Source organism: Egretta garzetta, unplaced genomic scaffold (genome assembly GCF_000687185.1).
Source record: "Egretta garzetta isolate BGI_Z169 unplaced genomic scaffold, ASM68718v1 scaffold561, whole genome shotgun sequence".
Taxonomy (NCBI): domain Eukaryota; kingdom Metazoa; phylum Chordata; class Aves; order Pelecaniformes; family Ardeidae; genus Egretta; species Egretta garzetta.
Window position 1 is genome coordinate 788,175 of NW_009258760.1, and position 18,273 is coordinate 806,447.

Genomic DNA, 18,273 nt, shown 5'->3' on the forward strand with positions numbered 1-18,273 from the left:
CCCTAAGCATCTGCATTTGGATGTTGTCAGAGGCACAATCTCAGGTTAGATGGACCTTCAATCTGACACAGTACAGCTGTTCTTAAATCTTTGAAATATTGAGAGATCGTTCCCCAGCTCCCCCAGTCCTGGAAACTGGGATCAGACCCTCAATATAACTTGTGGATCTATTCTCAAATATAGTTGAAATTAGTGTTAAAATTCTCAAAGGTACTGAGCTTCTGCAATGGATTTGTGTGATGCAGACAGGTGCCTCATTGCGTGTGCCTCCAGTGTCTCAAACAGAGCTGGGGTTCTGGTTATTGTCCTGAGTAAAGCATTACCTAAAAACATGGAATGAACAAGCACAAATTTTAAATAAAATGTCACACAACAGCCAGGCAGCAACTGTCTCAACTTCCTACCAAGTACAGTAAAAATAATATTAATTTGCAAATAGCTCATGGCTGAAACCCAAGTGGGGAAAAGCCCACCCAGACGTATGAAAGTTGCTGACCGTTATTGAAGATGGTCACGTAGTGTGGCTCATGAGACAGGCTGAGGTGGTCATGGGGAGCAGTAGTGGCTTTCTGCCGCCGCGCTGACCTCTGTGTGCACTGGTACTGTGTCCCCAGGGGCTGCGCAGAGCCCCCTGCTTGTGCCAGGCATCTCACCTCCTTGCAGCATGAGCACTGCTGCCTGCCCTATGCCCAGTGTACCTCACCTGCTGGGCTGAGCTGGCTCTGCATTTACTCTCTTTGACATGGAAAGAAAGGTGTGCAAGCAGAAGTATGCAGTGGGGCTAAATATTCCAGAAGTAGCTCCTGGTTGTTGAAGGACAATTATTGTAAGTGCAGCAAGACTCATTATGAGACTTGCTGGATGCTGATGGCTCCAGTATGGCAAGCAGGGACAGCTGTGAGCATACTTTGAAGTTTAGCTGAGGATCCAGACCCAGACTTCTTGGCTACTTTTGCAGAGACTTTAGGATAAACCAAAATCTATGTGTATAAATCCAAGTCTATACTCAAAGAAAGAGAATAATGTTTACTGAAATAGCCTGTGGAGCCACAAGTCAGGCCTGTAGCTATTTCATCTGTCAACACTTTACTAAGAGAAGAAATCTCAGCTGTTTCTGTATCACTGTGGCAAATTTACAACAGCGTGATGCTGCTCTCTGACTATGGAAGATGTAGATTAATGTGAATTGCTCCTTTCTAAGGAGTTCCACTTGTTCAAATTATTCTAAATTTGGACAGAATAAGACTACAGTGATATATGAAATGTGCTGAAGAGGAAAACAGGTAAAAATGGCCTGTGGGGGATGAGGTTGGTTGAGGAGATCCACAAGCAACCCATCACCTGTGTGTATGACTTCATTGTATTCCACTAATTTTAACAGATTTCACCTGCTTATAATAACTAAAAGCTTATTCTAGTATAGCAAAATCTAACAAAATACATTTAGTTGTTGGGATGAGGCTCACCTTTGGGAAGTAAGGCAGAGGAGAAAGGTTGCTCCTCTCAGTATTCTGTGGTTTTAGGTATATTAAGTCTTCTGAAGTATATTTCTAAGGCAAAAAAAAAAGCACAATTCATTCTTTTTAATGTTTTTAAGGTAATGCAGATCATCTAGAAGAACAGGGGAAACTAAAGGTAAAGTATGAGTACAGCTTTATCTTTTTTTCCTTTTTCCAATACCTATCATCACCTCTCTGGCTGTTGCTTCCTCTGAGGCAGGTAGAAGAAGAAAAAATACAGCTTGGTGCTCTAAACTGTTTGATTCTGCAAACAATAAATGCAAAGCAAATGACTCAGCAGTGTGACGTTGCAGCTGCAAGATTACAGTACCTAATCGGGAAATAAAGGTTTCTCTGAGCAACGTTTGTTATTAGGTTGCATATCCTGTGCTTAGATTAGTTGTGGTTAGCACTTGTTCCTAGATGCTCTGCTGCTCTTTTAGAAACACAAGATTAAACTCTTCCTTGTGCTATAACAGTGCAAAGTGGGTGCACCATTAAAGTCCTCCAGCTGGGGACTGGGGGGTGCGTGGGGACTGTGGTGGCCCTTGTTGCAGTATAGATTTCACCTTTATGTAGTAGTGATGATCAGCTAGCCAAACATGGTTGTAGTGATGAGGGAAGCCCAAGCCAAGTCACCCCAGCGGGGTTGTTTCTCATCTCTCTTTAGAGCAGTAGATGTTGGGCCGTACCTAGAGTTGGGAGGTAGGAGGGCATTAAATAACATTCCCAGTGGTACTGAGCTGTCATGCTGAGTGAATAACATCACTCATATCCTTGCCCCAAATGCAACTCTCTTCCCCACCCCTCCATTCAGTGCTTTCCATGATCACCTGGGAATTTTGCCAGTTGCCAAGGACCTGGAATTGGTTCATTCTGCCTTTCCTGTTGCATGTTGGAGATTTAATATTTTGTTGTGTCTGTTGGGTGCCCCTTGGCATATGAAGATGCATGCTGTAGCTGTCCTTATGACCCCTCCCAGATTAAGCACTCACCATCTGCAGCAATGGATGTAACAGGTTGTGTTCAGAAACATTTCGTAGTTTGCTTAGGCCCAGTTCTGTGGCAATCTGTAAGAAAACTGAGCAAAAAGTGTCAAGTTTTGGAAGAGTGGATTTGAAAATGCAGCTGTCCAGATCTGTGTTCCCATGTATTTCTAGTACAGATGTAATTGTTCTTTAAAATTGCTGTTATGTGAGTAAGAGCTTGGTACTGTGTGAGAATGGAGCCCATAGGACCCCTTGTTCCACAAGTTTCCTTGTTAGATCTAAGCAATCAACCATATTTATTTGTTTATGTCAAAGGCTCTAAGAAGCTTCCAGTTTTCATGTGAGAAGGTGATGTTACCTGAGACCCCTTCATCTTCAGGTTTGTTTGATGTTATCCTTGTAGAAGCTTTCCATCCCAGAATTATTTGAGAACAGGCTGGGGGAGAAATCAGCTGTTTGAGGGGATGCCTATGTGTGGGATGTGACTGAAGTGGAGGTAGGCTCCACAAAATCCTTAGGTTTTTTTGTTCTATTCATAATTAATTTTCTACATTAGTTTCTTCCGCTGCTAAGTGAGGATGCTGCTATTACTTAAATCATTGACAGCAGCATTTTGTGATCTCTTCTTGCTTGATGGTTGAGCATTTTGGTGCATCTAAGCACCCAAAGTATTTACTGAACACCTGAGTAAAGTTTCTCATCCTCTCTGACTGATTTAAAACTGCCAGTTGACACTATCAGTATAGAATTCTTGCCTTTTAATCAGTTTTGTTATGTTTTAGTATACTGGTGAATGTAATTTTCTTTCAAGGTTACTGCTCTTTTTTTAACCTGGAGTCTCACTTTTCTGCAGTTCATGCCCTGACACCAGCTGACATTAAGACAGTCACTGCAATAGGAAGTCTGCAAAGAGTAAGTACAAGTGGGAAGTATGCTGAACGTGACCCATTTCCTCCATTGTGATGATGAAGTGAGCTGATGATGTAGTTTGGGGCCCCAGTTAGGGCATTCAGGACTTGAATCTTTCCGCAAGCATCAAAGGGTTCTGGTGAAAAATGACTGGAAATACCTGCTGTTCAGTGTTCCAGTATACCTTGAGTCTAAAAATAGCCAGCTGACTTTTTGCAGGAGGAAATGTGATCACAGTGCTCTTGCAGAGTACCATGATATGTGATTAGAGTGCTTGGATTTTCCTAACAATGATCATAACAGATCAAATAACTGGAAGAAGCAGCTGGGAAAATTCAAACTGGAAAAAAAGTACAATTTTAGCGATCCCCATTAGAACAAATTATTGAGAAATGTAGTAGATTTTCCATCCTGTTGAAGTGTTTTCTGTAGAGACTGGTTTCCTATCTAGCAGACAGAAGCTCTAGAAGAATCACATAGATATATTTCTGATGTGTAAATCACTGGGTAAAGTTCTCCTGCTATCAAATCTGGATGACCTTTACTTATCTCTATAGTTGGAAGTCAGTATCTGAAATAGATTTGAGGCTCAATTAAAAGCATTTAACCACAATTCTTGAGCTCTGAGGAAGTGTAGAAATGGATGTTGGGCAAATATTGGTAGCCATTGCAGGGGCTACAACTGCAAAGAAATGGGGAAGGATTCTCCCTTATCACAAAACAACTTTCAGATATGAGGTGGTATTCATCAAGACATCATACTTTTCCTTGGGATGAAAGCATTCCATTAGAAAATCTGTGATCCTGGACTCCTTGCAAGTACCTCTCTCTTTGGAAGAAAATAATTGTCCTAAATGCAAAGGTGTTTCACCCATATCAGATGCATGGACCTTTAGAGGTCTCTTTTTATGCTGATGTCTTTGCTTGTGGGTGGTGCCATAGAAAAACATATAAATTACCTTCTTTTAAGGAATGTCTACTTTCCTAGAGCAAATATCTCTGTCACTGTCTCTTCCCCAGACTCTCTGAAATCAGTGAAGTTCCTCTGTTTATGTTAAGTGGTTTTTTTAACAGATACCATACTGGCTGAATGCCGTTGATGTAAATTATCTAAATGACTTCAGGTCATGTCCTTTGTTGGAAAGGAGTAGATCCAGAGAAATTTGGTTTAGAACAGCATTTCATTTGACTGAATTTGAATTCAACTAGTCAAATCTTATTTTAAGCCACATGTAATAGATTCATTAATGAAAGCAATAACTAAGAAAGGATTACCATACTATGAAAATATGCTGTAATAAGAAAAATAATTTAAATCTGTGATTAACTACAACACAATGGAGAAGGGTATGTAGAAAACGATGCTAACTATAACAGGAGTGGAATACAGTAGGGGAACAGTGTATGTAGAGCTAATTTACCCTTTTCTTAATGCTATTCTTATTGCTTGCTTGTTTATAGACATCAAGATCTGGTTTACATCATGAGGATTTACTCCAAAGGTAACAATGAATTTTTAGCGTTGATAAGTGTCATGATATTAATTTATACAGAACCACAGTATGGGAATTAGGCCCAAGCAATTCTTATCATTGTTCTATAGAGAGGAGGAGAAAGCCTATGTAAAATATAAAGGATTTTGAGACACTGGATCCTTCCCAATCCTTAGTTAACAGAAATTCTTTGTACTTATGCAAGATATAGACCTACCTTACAGTTGCAATAACCTTGATTAAGAATCATTGTTGAATCCTCGGTAGTAAATATCATCATCCCCTAGTTAGAGACCAGAAAGCAGGGATTTATCAAAGCAAAGAAAGAACACAGGAGTCCTGATACCCTGTCCTCTGCTTGAAAGATTCCCAGTGCTTCATGGACAAGCCTTACCCCGTTTTCTTCTTTCATGCCCCCTTAGCAGATCTTAAATCAATGATTGAACATATGGCTAAACCTTGTAGATGCAAGTCTGTGTAGCTCTTTTGAGTCATAGCATTCCAGGTGAGAATTTGGCCCTGAACAAACTTTAAAAGACTAATTTTTTGAAATGGTTGCACAAACATCTGTGTCCACTTGTATGTGAGTGCACACAGAGAGGTCCCTGCATTACTTGTATGTATGCATAAGCACAATTACTGCAACATGCAGAGTGTATAGACACAAAAAATTGAGATCTAAGACTGTGTTCTCACTCAGCAGTAGCTGATGACACGACAGTTTTGGGGAAAGAAAGGCCCCATTCTTAATTTCAGCAGCTGCCGTGAATACACACTCTGAGCTGTAGAGTAGCTAATAAGAAATTGAGGCTGTGCTGTAACATCATTTTTCTTTGAGAAACGGAGTAACAGCAACTTCCTGTTTTCTCTTCCCTTTCTGTAGCACAGGAAAGAGCCTCCTTGAAGTAAGCGTGGAAACTTTAGCAGGTGCGTCTTGCTGTCACACTGAAACTCGAGCAAATTGATTGAATGGCATGCTGGCATGAGGTCCAGGGCTTCGCGGCGCTGCAGAGCAGGTGCAGCACAAAGCACACTCCAGGAGCGTAAGGGAAGCCTGAGGGATGGTGTACTTGGGGGCTACAAGTACAGCCAGGCTGGGTTATCCATGATGGCTTTAAAGAGACTGTCCAGGTAGACAAATAGCAGAGAGGAAGGGGCAGCTGCAGACTGCTGCAAGTCTTACACGCCCAACAGGGATTTTTGGGCTGCTACTACAACCCACGCCACAGTCCCTGCTGGTGTGTGCTTGCTGCCCATGCTAGCCAGGAAAATATTTTGTGGGTTTGCCTGTCCAGTACTCTTTCTGCTGCTATGTGTTCAGGATTTACACTGGGGCTGCCATAGAAGCACCACATATGTGAATTCATCACCTATCAGCTGGTTCCAGCTGGCACTAAAGGCAACCTTGACTTGCTTGAAGGGTGTTGCAAGTAAAAGCTTCAGGTCCACTGAAATGCTGAGTAGTGGATCGTTCCAGGGTCCTCCCCTCCAAATCTTCTTCCTGGTGACTCCTCAGCACTTCAGGAGGATGTCTCTGGGTAGCCCTTCCCATAGCTTAATTTCTACAGCTGCCTGCATTTAAATCCACCTACAGTACTTGTAGTTGACATGAGAGATGGGGATGGGGGTTTCTGACCTGACTCTGGAGGCAAACTCAGATGTCAAAACTCCACTTCAGAAGGTGAGGAGCAAAACCAGCAAGAACAGCTGCAGAGGGGCTCAGGTGTATCTCTCATGCCTGCCAAGAGATCCTCAGACGTTACATTTTCTGGCTATTTTAGTTCTGTTGTGTTTATAGTGAAAGAACAGAGTAGCAGTCTCTTGTATGCAGCAATTGCCTAACCTGTGTATGTCATTCAGCTCTCATTAGCAGATTTAATCCCTCGGTCCTGCACCAGTCTCCTCTGCCTGGTACAAAGGGATTGACATCAGACAGTCAAGCCATGTAAGTCTGAGAGGTTTTTGGCTGAGCAGTTGATTTACAGCTGGCAAGGTGGAGGATGGAAGCTTTTGATGCTGGCGCACTTTGCTGGACACAGAATATGTTCAGTACTGGCAGAGGCTGCACAGACACTCCAGGGACAGATCCTGCCACTGGGGCTCAATTGTCACCTCTCAGAAGCAGGAGGAACAAAGCCCACTGTGTGCTTTGGGGTCTGGTTCACCTGACAACATCAGGTCTCCCTCTTTATAGCTGCAAACCAAATCTTTTTTGGCTCAAATAGAATTAGAGGTGTGCCTACGAAGCTGTGTCTGCTGTTTTCATCTAAGTGCACGTGTCTGAAAGTGAGATGCCTGAATGTGAGCTAATCACCCCAGGCTCTCTGTGTAGCACAGACAAGTGTCTAATCTTAACATACTTAGGAAAGAAAAGATTAATCCCACCTGAAATCTCAAATGTTGTTTGATTTAATGGTAAAAATCAGGTAAAGCTTTACCCTCACTGATGCCTTCATAGTTACTCTTTTCCTTTCTGCTTTTCAGAGACCTCCAGCATCAAGCTGAAGAAATAGTGAAGCTCATGAAAGAGAATCAGGTTTGTGTAATGCACAGGACAATTCAGAGAACTTGGTGTTGAAGCAGAAAAAGGGAGAAATGTGATTAAATACTTTAAACAGCACTTGAGGATCTCTTCAAATTAGAAAATGCTGTTTCTTGAGTTTAATGGACTTTGGTCTTTCTGTTGTAAATAAGAATCAATTCTGTACCTGTCAAGTACAAAGTTTTGTTCTTGAAAGTACCCCACCTGGTTTACGTTTGTCAGAGTGGCTGAAGAGCTTGGTAGGGAAGCCATTCTGTTTGTTTTCTATTGGTTAAGGATGTGAGAGCTCTGCTAGCTGCACTCCGTAACTGTGCCAGTGTTTCTGAGAAGCCAACACAAGATAATAATTCTCAGTATTCATCTTTTCAGTTTCCTCTTGGTCTTTTACGATTGTATTTTCAGAAAGGACAGTAAAGACCTAGATATGCTTTGACTGTTGTCAGTGGTTGGACGCTGGTGAGAGCTTGAATTATCACTCATGGCTGAGTGCTTTGTGAATCCCATCCTGGAGTTTTACACATTCATTTTTCTTCTATTCTTAACCCCAAGGTGTGCTATTTTGTAAAATGGTCTTGACATAATGGGAAGATGTAATCATCAAGGCGATCCTGCTGTTGCGTCTTTGTTCTACAGGGAGCCCATCAGACTGTTTGTACATGGATTTAGCATACATTTTTGTGGAACAGAGTGGTTCTAAACAATGCTCTTTAGGATTGGCAAGAAGAGCCTAATAAACATAGCACAGCTGAGCAGGACTCTAGCTCTCAGATTTTTGCTCCGGTCTTCATCCCACGAGTATGACCCAATCTTAGCAGTTCCGGAACATTAACCCTGTCAGCAAGCTCCAACAGTGATGGAAAGAAGCAGCATCAAGTTCTGTGCAATGCTGCACCTGCCCATCAGCAATTCTGTCTCTAACCTGAGCTTTTTACAGGTGTGCGTTCAGCTTTAATTGTTTTGCTGCCTAACTGTCCATTTGGTGTCTCCTGTTGGGAAAAGTTGGATGGTTTGGTAAATGGAAGTGGTCAGGGTGGCCAGGGTTGGGTCACGGACTACTACTTGGTCTTGCTGATTTAAAGCCACAGCAGATCTTGTGTGAGAAAGGAGAATAGCATGTAGGTCTCTTACCATCCTAATCCTTTCAATTTATTTTTTTCTCCCAGATGATGGACTTCCAAAATGACTGGAAACTGATCACAGTTTTTTTTAGCGCTGAAAACCCATGTGCCTCCACACAATTGGTAAGCTTTTCATGGGGTGGTTTAGCAGTCAAGGCAGGTGGTCAAGACACTTTCTCTGCTCTCTGCCATAGTGAACCAAAGCAATAGCTGGTTCTGGGATGTTGGAATGACTGTCCAGCGATGTAAGCATCTGGTGCACACTTTATTTTTTATTTATAAATAACTGTACTTAATTTGTGATCCCAAGTCTGAGATGCCTTAGTCGAACAGCTTTTCCACCTTCAAGTCTAAAGATACTTTTCTTCCCAATCCCCGTCTTTTTTTTAATATGTTGTCTAATTATAGGCAGTTAAATTACAAGACTAGTTCCATGCTTTTTTTTTCTTGGTGCTGGCTGAGGCTGCATCCAGAATATGGTAGTCATTGGTAACACTTCAGTACACAGCTCAACACACAGGGTTTGTGACTTTTGGCAAATTGGTAATTTTGGTTTTTTCTGCTAGTTTTGATGGCATTTCTCATCTCGTTTACAGAAGGACTGCATATTGGACAACCTGGAAAAACTTAAAGCTGTCTTGGATTTTTTGTATAAAAAAGTAAGATTTATTCATCAACCTTGAATACCTGAATCCTTTGCTGATTTTTTCAGTCTCTTTTACTGGACTAGGGCTTGTACCACTGTTCAGGTAACTTAGAACACCAATCTCATTGACTTCAATCCGTTGACTTCATTCGTTGTCAATAAATGTTTTATTCATGCTTTTACAAAGCTGATGCACGCAACCAGAAAGGATGGATGGGTAACTGCTTTGTTTTGCTACACAAGCTGATGTACCACTCCGTTTTGGTTTTTTAATGTGTTTTCTATTAAAAATGGAGTACATCTGTCTAGTTCTGAAAGTCATTAATGTTTAGCGGAGCTGTTTGTGAAAATAAATGATATGTAATTACTGGATGCGTGGAGCTACCTAGGCAGTGTACAGGCTGCTAACTACCTGGTGATGACTTTTACAGACCAGGGAAAACACCCATTAAAAATATGTATAATGAATCTTTTTTCCTATTATGCATTCATTTTAAGATCTCAGTATTTCTAGAGCTGTTCTAGCTGGCTGAGCTAAGAATTACCTGCTTATCTAGGATGGTTTCTGGGAAATGCTCTGCACTGAGTCTTAGTCTACTAATGACTAGTAGACTAGATGCGGATATATCAAAACTAAAGCAGACCATTGACTGTTTATCTGAAGTATTTCAATAGTATCTTCCAAGAATTTTGTTGTGCTGGATTGAAGGCCTAAAGGATATTCTAAACCTGCTACAGTTTGATTGCATCAGGCCACAACCACTCATTTTTCTCAGACTTCAACAAATGTTGTATACAGGTGAAGTTCCACCCACACATTCTCTTCAGATGCTCTCCACTCTTATTTCCAGAATCCATTTATGTGGACTTGTAAAAGTTAAATATCATTATGTAAATGGAAAGCTGCTTTGTGCTTGGGGGAGAGGTGAGGCAGGATGCACGAGTGCTTATGCTATTGCACAGGACAGTGCATCCCCAGCTTTGCATTGGTATGTTGCCACAAAAACAGTAGTTCCTAGTTCATTTGAATTCAATTCTGTTGACTGGTGGCCAGTTTGGTTATGTAAAATGAATTGCTGGGTCTCAGTCAGAAAGTCTTGGTCACAAGTACTTTGTGAATGATGATCAATGTTATTCTAGATGGCAGATACAGGAGTAAGGTTCAGGATAGAATTGGAAAATACTTAGATCATTGATTTTATACAGGCAGAATCCTAGGCCAGAGGTAGCACATGTGAAGCTGTAGAAGTAATTTACCATTATCACTACTTCCTGATCTTTAATTGCAAATATAACATGATTCATTTTTACTTTATCACTGTAGGTTCCCAAGGCCTTCATAAATCTGGTGGTTTCTGCTGAGCTCACAACTTCCTCTCTTGCATGCCAAGATTACAATAATGCCAGGTAATAACAGAGGTTCCTTTTAAATTCTTGACACTGTCTCCTGCTAGTGTTCAGACACATAGATATGTATATGTATTGACTTTGTAATTGAGGTAGAGTCTTCTGAACAATTTTTATTCCCTTAATACAAATATATGTGAAAGATTTTTAGGTCTCCACTCCATTTCTGATAAACCTCTCTGCAAGGCGTATTTTTACCAGGAAGAGTAGGTGCTTTTAATCCTGCCAGTTTGGGTAGCATATATTTAAGTATTGCATACTGCGGTTGTGGTGGATTGACCTTGGCCAGTAGCCACAACCCCCCAGCAGGACACAGGAGAGACTAGGAAGAATGAAAGCAAGAAATCTCATGGGTTGAGATAAAAGCAGTTTAATAGATGAAGGAAAGAGGGGAGGAAAATAACTTGCACAAAGGTAATCACTCACCATCTCCCATGAGTGGAGTGATGTCCAGCCAGTCTCCAAGCAACAGTGACCTTCGAAGCCAAAACACCCCTCCTCTTCTTCCTCTACCTCAGTTTTTACTGCTCAGCATGACATTACATGACATGGAATATTCCCTCAGCCAATTCAGGTCAGCTGTCCCAGCTGTGTCCCCTCACAATCTCTTGCCTATCCCCAGCCTACTCACTGGGTGGATCAGAGTGGGGAAAAAGAGAAAGCCTCAACACTGTACAAGCACTGTTCAGCAATAGCCAAAGTACTGGTGTGTTATCAACAGTTTTAGCTGCAAATCCAAAACACAGCACCATATGGGCTTCTATGAAGAACGTTAACTCCATCCCATCCAGACCCAGTACTGTGATTATAGTCACAAGACTGCACAGTCTGCCTATCCCCAGCTCTTTAGTCAGAGCTACTTCTGCCCTGCAACTTGAGTCAAAAACTCTGAAGGCTCTTTAAAAGTTTAAGTTTCCAGCTATCAATGTTTACAAAAGGACTAACTGGTCTTAAAGCACATTGCTATGCTATGTAAAAGCTACTATTTGGGCTTAGGGTATGCCAGGATGGAGAACATCCAACTTGTCAGTTCCTTATGGTAACTGCATGCCTAGATAATTTCACCCACCTCCTTTTCTCAGTACCTTGTAACAAAAGTGTGAGTAGCTATGTCCCAATTTAGTATGTAGTAGGAGTGTGCACATGGACAGTTATGATGGAGTAGTTTACACTCCATCTTACTCCACAGTAATTTTTTTTTCCTGTGCACAAGACACCATATGTACTAATATAGTCATCCTGAAGTGTTTCACAAGCTTTGCATGTATACAACCCGGGAGATATTTCATCAGTCAAGGAAGGGGTCTGGCAGCTGCATAACCACGTGCTTAACAACAAGCATAAGCAGAGGAGAAGCTTTCCTTGTCAAAAGTGACTGCATGGAGCATTCTAGCTTATTTCTCCTGCACAGATGCTGAGGGGAAAATTGTAAGACAGGTATATGAGAGGTGGAAAAAATGGTTTTAGGAATATGGGTCTTGCCATATATTAAAGGCCTCAACAAAAGAAAATTGAATAGATCTATTTTTTTTCCTCTGAAGAATTTTTGTATTTCCTTTTCAACATAAGGCAATTTGCTTTCTCATTGTCAGCATGCCTTTGTAGTTGTGTTTATCTGGTTGAACAGTTCCACCAGTTTGCAAGCCTTGTGCTTCAGTGTTTGGTCAAGTCCTGAGTTCATCTCAGCTTCAGGCCCAGGTCGTCTCCCAGGTAAGGGCCTCAGCATTTGGCTACCAGCTCCTCATTTTGAACTGTGCTTTGAGAGAGAAACATAAGCCCATACCAAAAGATGAAATTTCAAGTGTCTAAGGGGAGAACAGTGGCTGACACTCCCAGTCCCATGTCAGTACCTAACTTTTAGGCATTGAAGTTTGGGACATAATAGGGATTTAAAGTTCCTGCCTTTATTATATTCTTACTATCTAGAAGTGTTGTCTGCGCTAAAAGTAGTGTGTGAACCACATTTAGGCATGTAACTCTCTTCCTGTGTTGTATGAGGTTCTTCTGTTAGGCTTGGGTAAGATTCTGGTCCTGAGTTCATATTTCTTTCACTCACCAGGAGTGATAGAAGCATTTTAACAGAAAACTCCCATGTTATATGTTTAGCTAGAGCTCTGTGAAAAGGAGAGAGAGTCTGACCTTGACAGGTACTTATTGCTTACATCTGCAAACCTCATGAAAAATTTTCTCAGATTGCAGTCCATCCAGGCATTTTCAGCTGAGAATATCTTTGCTGGAACCAGACTAATCTTGAATGTATCTTATATTGTTCCTGTCTACAGTCTTGGGAGAAGGTCTGGGTTCTCCAACTAGCTGCAGAAATATGCAGTGTGCACATTCCTCCTTGCAGGTCAGAAATTTGGCTGAGAATGGTTAGCTGCTTGACAGTGCCTGGCCATCCTTTAGCATATATAAGCTTTTGTAGGACTGAGATTCCATCCAGGTTTCTAGATGCAGGTCTTGTTGACAAATACTAAGGCAGAGGTTCCTGTGGAAGTATTCTGAGTGTGTTCAATTTTCCTATGTGACTATAGAGAGGGAAATGTTTGAAAACTAATGCAGCTGCTATTTTAAACCTGAGCGTGCTGGTAGCTTGTGAGACCTTGTGCTAATCCAAGTCTGATATATTTGTCATCTGAATACGCTTTCAAATAAGGAAGCAATCCAAAACTCTGGACATGGCAATATCTACCATTCTATGTTTATATCAAAAATAAGGATGTTCCACATAGCTTTCTCAATGTATGCGACAATTTAGTCTTTAATATATGCTTGTCAGTGGCTTAAGAGTTCATGCTATCTGTCTTGTTTATTGAAAGTTCATAATGTTTTCAATGTTTTTCATTCTTTCCCACAGCAATCCAGACAGGAATCAGTGCAATTGTGCTGGTGAATGCTCCGCGTTAGATGATAGCATATTGAGGTGGTCCTATCAGGTATTGCATTTTCTGTGTTGCTTGGATCACATGTTGCTAGGCATGTCTATTCATTTTCCGGACTGGACTGAAGTGAGAAGTTAAGGGAGGAATAGCAGTGAGGAAGTTGAGTTACAGCCTCTCTGCCACATGTCCACAGCAATCTTGACCCCATTTCTTACATCAGGAACATTGGACATAAGTTCTGTCTATACCTAGTATCTCTGGAAGTTTCTAATGACGATGTAGATTTTGGCAACCTAGGATTTCTCATATTCCATCAGAGACGTGATCCATCTTGTCCAGTAACCTGACACATGATTTAGAAAAAGAAAACTTTCTGTTAAGACATAGACAGTTGTGCTGGAATTCCATTAAAAATGACAGGGAGGCAACAAGCATGACACTTTGTTGCCTTGCTAAGCTTGCTGCTCTTTCAAAGAAAATTATGGTAAATCAGTGTAGCTTTCTCATAGCTACAAGGAGTTTCCAAGTATTGTGTAAGAAGACTTCATTAAATAACTGTTCTGGATTAAAGTATTTGATTATTGTGGTTTATTAGGGATATGGGGATAATCTTAGTTCACTTTAAGCCCTGATGAATTGCATGTATATTACAGTCTCTACCTGGTAATAATCATCTGATAAAATGGTTGTCTATTCAGGATGCTTGGGAAAAACTGCTGAAGTCTGAGAGGTATGATCAAAAAGATGACTTCACTGTCGTTCTTCAGCCTTCTCTTCAAGAAAGAAATCTGCTGCTCAGACCAGTGAGTAAATTTGAGTTGTTCCATTCTTTCTGGACTGTACCTGCTGAGACTGAGTGCAATATTCAGCTGGCTTTCCTGTCTAGGCTGTGTGTAATACCAGAAGACAAGGGTAATCGGGCACCTTGGGATCAGACACAGAGGTCCTGAGAGTGAAGCTTGCTTCAAACTGTGTCAAGTCAGAGATCCTGTGCTTTTTTGAATCCTATGTTCCTTAGAGAAATAAAACCATAGCACCTCTGTAGATTAAGTCATGAATGACTGGAAACTGTCACTGCTTTTCCATATCTTTGCAGTCATCAGCTCATTCATCCCTGATTGTGCTCATGTGTGTTTGTAAACAGAGGCAAACAGAAGCAAAAAGATGGTAATGAGAAGTATTTAAAAATGGGTAGGGGGAAAGAGATAAAGGTTTTGTAAACTCTGTTGGAAAGTAGATTTACCTCCCTGCAATGAGATTAATGCAGTCTGGGAATCAGGGAATGAATTTTGTCCAGATTTTGTGTTTGGTATAGCCAGTGGGGAATGAATATAGATAGGGTTGCCTGGGATGTCAGACATGATTTTGCCACAGGTGATCTATAAAGGGAATTTCAAAGGTCAAGCTTATCTGAGACCTGGCAATAAAGAGGGGAAAAAATTACTTATTAGGTAACAGTTCACTTGGAGCAAGGTATCAAAATCCAACACATAACATTAGGTGGTTATTTGTAAAACAGGTTGGTGGTTAAGGCATGGGCTGGTTCCTGGGCATCATAACAGCTCCTTGAATTTGTGCTAATTCCATTGCTCCTCTCAGCTCAGTATCAGAATAAAATGGACGGGGAGAAGAAATTTGTCTTCTAGGAAGGTTGGGGTCTGTTGTGTTGTGAAATCCTCCTTTGCTGCTCTGTCATCTCATGCCAGGCTTGCTTTATTGACGGTTGGCCCGTATGCAAATGGAAGACTTCTAACTTTCAAGGCATTACTTTTTCTCTTAGTAAATGGCTCTGTTATTGCCTTAAATGCCATCTTATGTCATAGGTGGATTCTTTATTTCTTCTGATTTGTGGTACACCTGCAGGCCACCATGTGCAATCTTCCAATAGTCACTTTCATTTAAAAATAAGCATGATCTCTTAAGACAAATTCTGCATGCTTCCACTTTTAAAATGCATGTAAGTGTTGGCTAGAAGTGTTGTTTATTCCAAATCATTCATGTGATCACATCTGCATGTTTCCCTGACCTACATGTCACTATTGTGATTGTGCTTTGCTGTTGTTCTGGTCTTCTTGTCCTTTTGATGTGCAGTCCCTTCACTGCGACCTTACAGCGGTAGGTACAGCAATCACTTAGAACAGCATCTGTTCTGGCTTGACACACCAGCAGTAACTGAGATCAGCAATAAGTGGCTTAATGAAAGTATCAAAGACTGATAGTCTTGTGGATATGAATATTATTTTATAGACTGAGACCTTTTGTGGCTGAATATCTCATCTTTTCATACTCTTTAAGTGTTTCCTCATGCTCAAAATGCTTTCTCTTTCAGGGCAGGGATGGTTTCATTACCACATCAAATACACAAGTGGAAACTCTGGAAGAAGATTATACTTTCATGGCTGTGGGCCTCTGGAACAACATGGTGAGCAGTACCAGAGACACTGTTGTTTACTGGACTTAGTAGCCTGGTAGCAATTCCACAGTAGCCAGACTTTGAGTAGCAAGAAAGGAGGGGAAGGAAGAATATAGGAAAGAAACACCCCATGACTGCTACCCTCAGCTGTGCAGAGAGACTGCTCTCAAATAACATTAAATGCTCTACACTCCCAAGACAAATCTCTTGCTGTTCTGTAGCTGCTACTTACTATAAAGAGCTTTTTAGAAAGGTTTCCAAAGTAGCCCTTTGGGAAGTCTCAGGGAGTAAATGAGCTGTGACAGACCCTTCTTTTGCTAGTCTCACCTTTGTGACAGAGCAGCACAGTGACAATTGAGGCTCGTCCTAACTTGAGATTATAACAGTTACACTCTTCTGTGTCCTCTGTGCTGTATCTGTCCCCCACTTTACCAGTGAGTCTCATAAGGTTGTCTCCTCCTTAACCATCATCCTTCTGCTGCTGTTGCTCATACTAAAAAGGTGATAGACAGCCTTGAGGAGCCCCTATTACTTCCTCAAGAGCTGCATGTCCTACCCAGGCGAAGAAAGCTAACAAATAGTGCCTTCTAATGGGAGGGAGAGGGTGTCTGAGAGAAACATGGACTCTCCAACCCACCCAAGCTTGAACGCGATGACCAGTTCTGTAGGAGGCTGTTTCCTTCTACAGGCTTGAGCTGCTGACACACAGCTTTTGCGTGTGTGACTAAGTGGATGCACATACAGCTGGAAGGGTTTGCATTTTAAAATTGATGATGGGGCAAGTGAAAAAACAGGGAGTTGCTTTTCAATGTGAATGAGAAAAAAAGCAGGTATGTGGTTTTGCACTCACCAGAGCAAAGCAGGATGTTACTGCATAGTGCATGTTATGTTTGAATGTGCCCTGATACCAGTGGTTTGGGGTAAGATGTTGATTTTGCTATTCCTTTTGACTTAGAAACTTCAAAAATTTTCTGCTTTTTTTTTTCTAATAACCTTTTTTTAATTAATAACCTGTTATTCCTGTATCTGTCCAAATTATCCTAAGCATGAAGGAAAAAAGTCTATACTGCAATCGCCTTCTAGTAAACCGCATTTAAAAATAAATCTATGCAGACTGGCATGTTCTTGTTTCCTTTTATGCTAATTCTGGCAGTAGTAATGCTGTTGTAGCCTGATCATTTAAAGAAGCTGGACTTGGAGGAAGAGGCTTTTATTCAATCAGATGATATAGCTAGAAAAAACCTACAGCCACGCTAATAAAAGATGTTATCTTTTAGTTAAAGTTAGTAGGACTTCAGTTAGTTAGAAGGAGCCAAAGATTTAAAAACTGATGAGCTGTTGAAGCTCTAGCCTTGGAACCAATGCACTGCATCCAGTTATCTCCTTTGTTATCTATGAAATTCCTCATGACGATGTCAAAGTTCCTATCTCAGTTCTTCTATCGTAAAATAGATGGCATGATAAGATGCACGTTGGCTTCTTTATCGTTGTTTTGCCTTGGCCTTACTAAACAACTAGTTTTACTATTTGAATGAGCAAAGCATACACAATACACTGAAAATCAGATTCCTGAAGCGTGAATTAAACATTCTCTCTGTTTCTGGCAGTTGTCTGTTAAGAAGCTGAGTTATTTTAACTGCCTATATCTCGGTGTCCCCATCAGTGTTAGAGACATTTACTTAGCTCACACAATTTGCATCACTTAAACATGATCTGTAAGACACTAGAAAGTGGTGGCATATCCTCCTCGGATACTAACCGTTATAAATATTGAAGCTAGTTGGGAATAAGCCACAAAAAGTATGAACATCCAATTTGCTGTGAAAAGTGGCCCTTTACATCTGCTTAGCACAGTTTTTCAATCAGCAAATTTTTGAAATTAAATGCTGAATATTGTTTCAGCTAGTGCAGAAAATAAATGCTTTGGACTGGAGAGGTACCACAGTGCTGCCAGTTTGCCAGACCTTTTTGTGCCTCTCTGGCAGGAATTGCTTGGGTCTAACTGAACTAAACTTGTCAGAATCTGAGATCCATCTAACAGTGGTGATAGATCAGCTGTTCTAGGGCTTATCAGTTGGAAACTGGCCTCCAGCTGAGTAATGTCCTTTTTATCAGATTCTGCAATTAACAGAGTTCATGTCCTTCTAACGGGCTTCACTTTCATTTTTTCCAAGTCTAGAATATAGCTCCTTTTTTTGTTTGTTTTTCTATAAATAGCTTATGCAAACGTTACTCAGGTAACCCAGCACTGATTTATCTTTCCTCTTCTCTCAAATTCTTACACGTAGCTTGCAACAAATAACTTCTATCCTTTCAGAGGAGGTTTTTCTTTTTTCTTTACAGCTTCTGCCAGCAGAATAACCTTCCTCTTTCCC

General features: G+C 41.0%; 1 protein-coding gene across 1 annotated transcript in view; it reads left to right on the forward strand.

The window, feature by feature from the left end:
• Nucleotides 1-18,273, forward strand: part of PLB1 (phospholipase B1) — an 84,544-nt gene that overhangs the window by 3,146 nt on the left and 63,125 nt on the right. The window contains exons 2-14 of the mRNA XM_009649310.2: nucleotides 1,598-1,635; nucleotides 2,804-2,867; nucleotides 3,342-3,400; nucleotides 4,859-4,899; nucleotides 5,774-5,817; nucleotides 6,751-6,835; nucleotides 7,375-7,426; nucleotides 8,596-8,673; nucleotides 9,147-9,209; nucleotides 10,521-10,603; nucleotides 13,461-13,539; nucleotides 14,184-14,288; nucleotides 15,815-15,907. Of these exons, the coding sequence (XP_009647605.2) occupies nucleotides 1,598-1,635; nucleotides 2,804-2,867; nucleotides 3,342-3,400; nucleotides 4,859-4,899; nucleotides 5,774-5,817; nucleotides 6,751-6,835; nucleotides 7,375-7,426; nucleotides 8,596-8,673; nucleotides 9,147-9,209; nucleotides 10,521-10,603; nucleotides 13,461-13,539; nucleotides 14,184-14,288; nucleotides 15,815-15,907 (884 nt within the window). The remainder of the gene's footprint in view (nucleotides 1-1,597; nucleotides 1,636-2,803; nucleotides 2,868-3,341; nucleotides 3,401-4,858; nucleotides 4,900-5,773; nucleotides 5,818-6,750; nucleotides 6,836-7,374; nucleotides 7,427-8,595; nucleotides 8,674-9,146; nucleotides 9,210-10,520; nucleotides 10,604-13,460; nucleotides 13,540-14,183; nucleotides 14,289-15,814; nucleotides 15,908-18,273) is intronic.